The sequence below is a fragment of the Artemia sp. Qi Xiang Cuo genome, chromosome 19, assembly GCF_049724085.1.
Source record: "Artemia sp. Qi Xiang Cuo chromosome 19, ASM4972408v1, whole genome shotgun sequence".
In the NCBI taxonomy this organism is placed as follows: Eukaryota; Metazoa; Arthropoda; class Branchiopoda; order Anostraca; family Artemiidae; genus Artemia; species Artemia sp. Qi Xiang Cuo.
Genome location: NC_142812.1, coordinates 59,515,219 through 59,522,529, shown reverse-complemented (window position 1 = coordinate 59,522,529; position 7,311 = coordinate 59,515,219). Strand labels below are relative to the sequence as shown.

The window sequence follows — 7,311 nt, the reverse complement described above, 5'->3', positions numbered from 1 at the left end:
TGTCCCTGAAAGGTGGACATATCCCCCTAAAATTTAAATACTTGGAGAGGGTGAGGGCTTTGGCAAGGCAAAATTTTCACCACCAATTTTTCTTTTAAACTCTTGCTTACCCAGTTTGAACCTAAAGAGAAAAAGAGATAAAGAGAAAAGAGACAAAGATAAAGAGAGAAAGAAGAGACTTGTATGCTATAATTCCGTGGTTTACTTTCATTGATTTCATTTTCATTTTCGTTGATGCATTGATCATCGATTGAGAAAAAAATTTTCAATGATTTCTGTTTGTAACATATTTTCGCAAATTTATCACATTATTTTAATCACAGTTCAATTTTCTTAAGAGGAAAACAATTTCTTTCTAAACCTGATAGGTTTTCAAATTTTACTTGTGAAATTTCTGGCCAGTAAAAAGAACGAAAAATTAAATTCATTCTGACTGACTTTCCCGTATGAAATCCTAAGCTAGTAAAAGGAACGAAAAGCTTTAAGTCACATGGTATTTTACAAGTAAGTTCTCTTTTTCTCTGTGCTTCACCTTCATTGTATTTCAATGCTAAATAGTTTGGGGGTTCGAATTATTAAAACCTCCTGTAGGATTATCTTCAAAAAACTTTTGTATAAGATGAAACCAATTTCCTGTTTTTTTCTGTATTCCAAATATGTAGCCATTGTACATGGTTAGCAAATATGTAGATAGAAGACAATGCAAACTATCTAAAAACGTTACCACAAGCGGAAAGATGCCAAATAGGAGTTTTTGCCTATGAAAGCAACTTTCAAAGTAAATAACAAATTTTAAGTAAATATTTTTGATCATAGGAAGATTTTTATCATACACGTTTTTGTACTTTAAAAAATATCATCATTTTTTTATGCTAGAAATGAAAAAGAAGATAGAATAGAGAGAAAACGAGAAATGGAGGCGGAGAGAGAGAGAGAGAGAGAGAGAGAGAGAGAGAGAGAGAGAGAGAGAGAGAGAGAGAGAGAGAGAGAGAGAGAGAGAGAGAGAGAGAGAGAGAGAGAGAGAGAGAGAGAGAGAGAGAGAGAGAGAGAGAGAGAGAGAGAGAGAGAGAAACAACAGAGAGCCCCACAATTCCTTATTGATAATCCTTGTACAATGGATTGGGAAAAAAGTAGTGAAAAAACACACTTTCGAAGGAGATTAATAAATTAATATATTTAAAACTAAACAAAATATGTATCCGCAACATCATTTTGGCCTCATTGATGTTTCTGCGACTCGGATCCATTGCTAATGACCATAACCTGAAAATAAATATCAAAATAAATAATAATATATATCTATAATAAATATAATATATATCTATAAAATATATCAAAATAAATATCAAAATAAATGAAGGAGCCTAGAGGTAAGTAACATTTTTTCATGGGAGGTGGGTTTTTGCCAAGCTTAGAAGCTTTTTTCAAAGATGGGGAATAAATGTTTTAATAAAGGCCGTTTTCAAAAAGTATCAGCAAAAAACAGAAATCGAACTTTTTTTTATTATTTTAATAATACAGAGCAGGGTTTGACCCCCCCCTCCCCTCAAAAAAAATTGACCGACTCGTTTAAAGGAAAAATGATGCATATGAAAATTTTTTTTATGCGTTTTTAATGTTTTGTATACCCCCCTCCCCCCCCCCCCAAAAAAAAAATCTGGAAAAGGCTTTGGGGAACAATAAAGGATTGTCTAACTCGAGCAAGAGTAAGCCACACGAGAGGTCTATATACAGCAACGCCAACGTCTTATCCAGGTCGTAGGAATCACAATACACGCTTAACTTAACAAAAAATTGCTACAAAAAAGGAAAAAAAAATAATTGACAAATAAACTGAAATAAAGACAGCAGGAAGAGAATTCTGCATTGTAAAAGAACTGTGCTAGAGAATTCAGCTGATTTTAATTTGATACATAGCCAAGCTAAAAGAGAAGTCCACAAAGTAGCTCTCTCTTTCCAAAAAATTGTTATCGGAATAATGGAACAAAACCTTTTTTATTTAGTTTACGCTTAATTTTAAAATAGCCAACACTTGCTTAGAAGCGACAAACCTAGCGTTTTTCAAGACAACAAAGGCCAAGAGACAACGACAGACGAAAAACCAAACAAAATGTGACATGAGACAGATAGTAAGCCCACACGGCTAAGAGAGAAAACAAACTGAGGCACATAGCTAAGCCAATATCTTATGCTTTACAAGCAAGATACAAATAAGCCCCAACAATTTCAACTTTGCAGAAAATATACTTTACCCTGTACTACAACTGGACATACACAGGTCCCACAATTTCCGGGGCCACCACTATAGCCACCTCCTCCGCCATAACTAGAACCTCCTCCATAGCCACTACCGCCTCCTCCGTGGCCACCACCGCTATATCCACCTCCTCCATGGCTTCCTCCACCGTATCCACCTCCTCCGTGGCCACCTCCACCGTAGCCACTTCCTCCATGGCCACCTCCATGACCACCAGCTACTGTCAAGCACACCGGAGCCGCAAGAATTAAAATCGATATTAGCTGAAACAAATTTAATTATTAATGACGTTTAATGTTCTTAGTTTCAGCATAAGCACTTAATATCTTTTTTATTTTGTTTAGGTTTTAGTCTTAATGTGTTTTGTTTAATTTTTACTTTGTGCAGTTCACGGATTTCTGTTCTTTCAGTTTTGATTTGGTTTTAACTGGAACTCGAAACCGAATAAAGTTATGCTATTCTTCTACGACGAAATACATGTTCTAATCAAAAAAAGCAAGGAAAATATAATCCAAAAAAGCTAGGATATTTAAGGACTTTCGATACCATAAATGCCATTTTCCAAATCTCAGTATCGACTGACAGTCCCAAACACAAAGACCCTATTAGAAAACTGCCCCCAAAACCACAAGGAACTTCCAAAGCAAATTGATAGGTGATCTTAAATGTGTCAATAGTTTGAAAAGCTAACGAGAGACTAGTTTAAAAAAAAACAACATAATTTCTTACATATTACTAATCAAAACGCTGTCTATTTAATGTACATACATCATAAATAATATGCACCCCTGCGTTGGCAAAAATTTCAATCAAGGTGGTTAGCGCCAAAGGAAACTTCAAAACCTATCAAATTATTTAATGACTTCTTTTGAGATGATTTTTAATGTGTTCCTATTGGGCATACTAGAATATCTTTGGGACGGTTCTTTACTGTAATTAAAAGAAAAATTCTACTCCGTTCGGTAAAAAAAAATAAAAAAAAAATAATAAAATAAAGAAATCACGCTTTCTAATGGCGTAAGCTTCATTATATCTTAATACCTTTACTTCTGCCACAAAACGGGAGAAATTAAAGGGTTTTCCCAAGGTCTCCGGGAAAGTTGGTGTCAATTTTAAGTTTTCTGTGGTTAGTTCATATCTCTTATCAAAGCTATGCAAGTGATGGGAAGACCGCTCAATCATTTCTGAACAGTTTGGTTACACAAGCTAAAAAAGTTTACAATGGACAAGATAGGGTGGCCCTTTATTGAACGGCCTGAAAAAGTGAAGTTAATTTAGAAAGTGAGTTCCTTAAAAAGTAAGGATAGAAAAGAGAACAGAACAAATACAGAAAGAACAAATAAGCTATGATTGATTTACTTTTATTGAAACTGGGGAGCAAATACACAGAGAAAATAAAAGAGAACACGAGAAAAAAATGGACAAAACAAGCACAATGAAAACAGAAGAGCAGAACCAAAAGAGACGAAACAGAACAGTTAAAAGAAATCAACGATCACAAACCGAGCAGAAAATGCCCTGATAAATTTGTATCTATTAAATTTGGGGACCAAAAAGAAAGAGAAATGGACTGAAACTCGATCCCATCTTCCAAAAATATTAGATGTGACTAATAGAGGAAAAGCAAGAAGTACCGGTTATTCCTTTTATTTTTGTAGTTTTCCCTTTCTTAAATATTGAAATCATTTTGTCTGGTTTGTTCTTATTCTTATTTTGTCTGGTTAATTATCATAATCAATATTTGCAATTAGAATAACCACCCAGAACTCACCATCCCTCTTTAACTGAAATTTAGCTAAAGCTAATTCAAAAAGCGTCATGATGCATATTATCTATTTCATAGAAAAATGTGAAGATGAAAAATTTTGTATTATTTTTCAACTGCTATTGAAAATCATCTGTATGCATATAGAGCTCATCGGGATTTTAAGCGATATGAGCTTCTCTGCCATATAAAGTATCATTTCTGAGCACTATACCCATATCATAAATAAACTGACCTCCCCCCTCCATATCGGCCACTCATGGAAAGGAAAATTTTGGATATGATTATCAATCATTTGAAGCATATATATGTTACCGTGAATGTCCGAAATGGGCGAAAGTCGAAATTCACTGGTGATAATGTCCGAAATATTTCTTTTCCTCCTAGGATTTAGTCAGCGTTGCCAGTCAACTTTTTCAGTTTTATTCAAAGATTGATGGTAACAGATTAGGTTACGTTTGGTTAGAATAGGTTTTTAACCCATTTCTGAGATTTGTAACCTAATTTAACCTAGCCTAACCTAACTTTAACTTTTAACATGAAAGCTTGCATAAGACTGAAAAAGCTGCTTCGCAAAGCTAATTGAATCCAAGCAGAGAAAAAGGAGTCTCGGACATTCACCGGAGAGTGTTGACAAAAAACAGATTCTGGACCTTCACAGTAACATATATATATATATATATATATATATATATATATATATATATATATATATATATATATATATATATATATATATATATATATATATATATATATATATATATATATATATATATATATATATATATATATATATATATATATATACTTATATGTATATATTGTTCAAAGGGGGTTAAGTCCCCTTTTGAACTATTCCTGTGAGCAAGAACAGGATATTTAACATACTGCAGAAAAACAGACTTAAACAAGATTAACAGAAAACAGACGTTTTCGACTCAAATAAGAAACGGGTGGGCAAATCGACAAGTCGATTGAGTTTGTTGTATTTGAGCTATATTTCCAGCTTCAAAAATGCCACCTTATACATTTTGCCTTATATCAGCCAAGTTAAACTTGCTAATTAGCCTGAACGGTAAGTACATTTAGCCTGAACGGTAAGTTCTCCCATTTGCAATTATCATTAGCATTAACTTAAATGACAGCTGCAAAGTGCTTCATCAAATGCTGAGACTAAAAGTTGAAGTTTCTTGCACTATATGTTTGTCAAGACGTTATGAGTAAAAATCTTTTCATGCTTGAGATTGGCTTCAATATTCGGTAACATCTTATCAGGTAACATTCGGCAATATTCGGTAACATCTTATCAGCTTATCATGTAACATTTAGGTTTTGGTTCTTGTTAAAAACTTGAAATTTCTCAGAGAAGTATCAGGTTTTAGAAAGAAATTAAAAGACCAAGCAAATCGGGTTTTAGATAGAAACTAAAAAAAACAATGTTTTTCTAATGGAAGTAAAGAGCGAAGAGGAATCTTAAAACGAACAGAAAATATTGCTTTGCAGTTTATGCAGTCAAGGCCGTACCCAGGATTTTTTTTTTCGGTGGGGGTTTTACTCAAAGATTTTTTAGGGGGGGGGTTTACACTAAAAAACCTGAAAAACCGCATACAAAATTTGTTTATATCCATTTTTGTTACGTTTTTACGAGTCAAAAAACATTTTGGGAGGGGTTCAAACCCCCTAACCCCCCACTGGGTACGGCCTTCTATGTAGTACTGTAATTTTGGCACAAATAAACTGACTTGTAAAATTTCCTGAATTTGTAGAATTCTTGAAACCTAGAACTTTTCGGAAAACTTATCTTAACTGAGTTTTGAGAGAATTAGACTATATACTAAAATTTACTGGTTCCATGGTCTGGGGAAGACTATTGACATCCTTATGAATTAGTCTTTAATTTTCTGCAAGATACTTATTTTCTGCTCCTATTCGACTTTTGTTGCGTCGATTTTATGTTTTCAATAAAGAGCTAGTTTTGCAGAAAATTAAGACTAACTAAAATTATTATTAAGATTAAAAATATTAAGGTCAGCTTTTACAATTAATCAAAATAATACTATTCCTAATTCAGCTACAAATTACAATTTTTTTCTTGCTGGAAATTTTTTTAAATACATTTTTAAACTTTTGTTTTCTAAAAGCCCTGGTTAAACCAGGGCTTATAGAAACCAGGCTGGTTTGCTCTTTACTAAGTTGCAGCCATCGCTGTAACTAATAGGCTATCGACGTCTATTTGATGCATCACCACTCACAAAAATATAAGAAAGGAATCCCTTCTTTTTCCTTTATTTGTCTCTGTTCCCAGTCTGGCAGGATTACTTCAATTCTTTTTACGCATGATATCCATAATTAAAGGAATGAAATGTAATGAAACATATTCTTAAAAAAGTGAAAATCTGAAAAAAAATGTAAAAAAAAATCGATAAAACTGCAATTGCTAAAAATGCTCTTTACCAGTTTCATTTCCTTGTTTTCTACTGCTGCCACTTCGTACGTATAATATTCAACTAAGTTGATTAAACAACTACCGGTACAACTTAAATATCCAATTAAAATCCGTGAAGGCTATACTTCAGCATAACAATTTTCATTTTAATTAAAGTTTTTAAACTTGAACAATGAAGTCAACTTAGTCCTATTAATTGCTTAGCTTTATGAATGAGTGATTCCTTTGCATTTTACTTAAGCCCTTTTCACAATAAGATTCAGCTAACGCCGAGACGTAGCTAACTTATTAAGAACGTATTGAATCTTTACAAATAAATTAGGAATCCATTCATAATCGAAACATCGGGATATTTATGATGTTTTGATGATTTGATTATGATGATGTTTATGATCATTAAACATTAAACGTTGGTACTTGTATGATAAACCCCCTACCGCTCAAATTGTTCATTGATTGACATATCGTAGAACTGCCTTTTTTCTTTAGTTTCTTTCAGCTTAGCGTGAGACAAGACAAAGAGAAGTGACAGAATAGATGGAAAAGATGTAATTTGGGCTGCATATTTGCACAATAGGGAGGGGGGGGGGGTTAAAACATTTGGACAGTGTGAAGTTAGAGAACAATTTTTACTGCATAATATGCAGAATAATTGTAACTAACACATTAGGCATGCAAAACCGCCATACATTACCCCATCCCCCTAAAGTGTAAATATATAGCCCAATTTCTTTCCAAAGTATTATATTTTTATCTTACTTTGTTGTATTCCATTAGGATTGAGAGTCAGAGAAACATATTAGAAGAAAATTAGGTAGGGGGTAGATCATACAAATACTT

The 7,311-nt window shown here is 33.3% G+C and overlaps 1 protein-coding gene across 1 annotated transcript; it reads right to left on the bottom strand.

Annotated features, from left to right (window-relative positions):
• Nucleotides 1-1,147: 1,147 nt before the first annotated feature.
• Nucleotides 1,148-6,502, bottom strand: LOC148941065 (uncharacterized). The gene is made up of 3 exons (XM_089105513.1): nt 6,480-6,502; nt 2,253-2,520; nt 1,148-1,263 (listed from the first exon to the last, which is right to left on the bottom strand). Exons 1-3 carry the CDS (start codon nt 6,486-6,488, stop codon nt 1,250-1,252), a joined length of 291 nt encoding a protein of 96 aa, XP_088961639.1. The 5' UTR covers nt 6,489-6,502; the 3' UTR covers nt 1,148-1,249.
• Between the last annotated feature and the right edge of the window lie 809 nt (nt 6,503-7,311).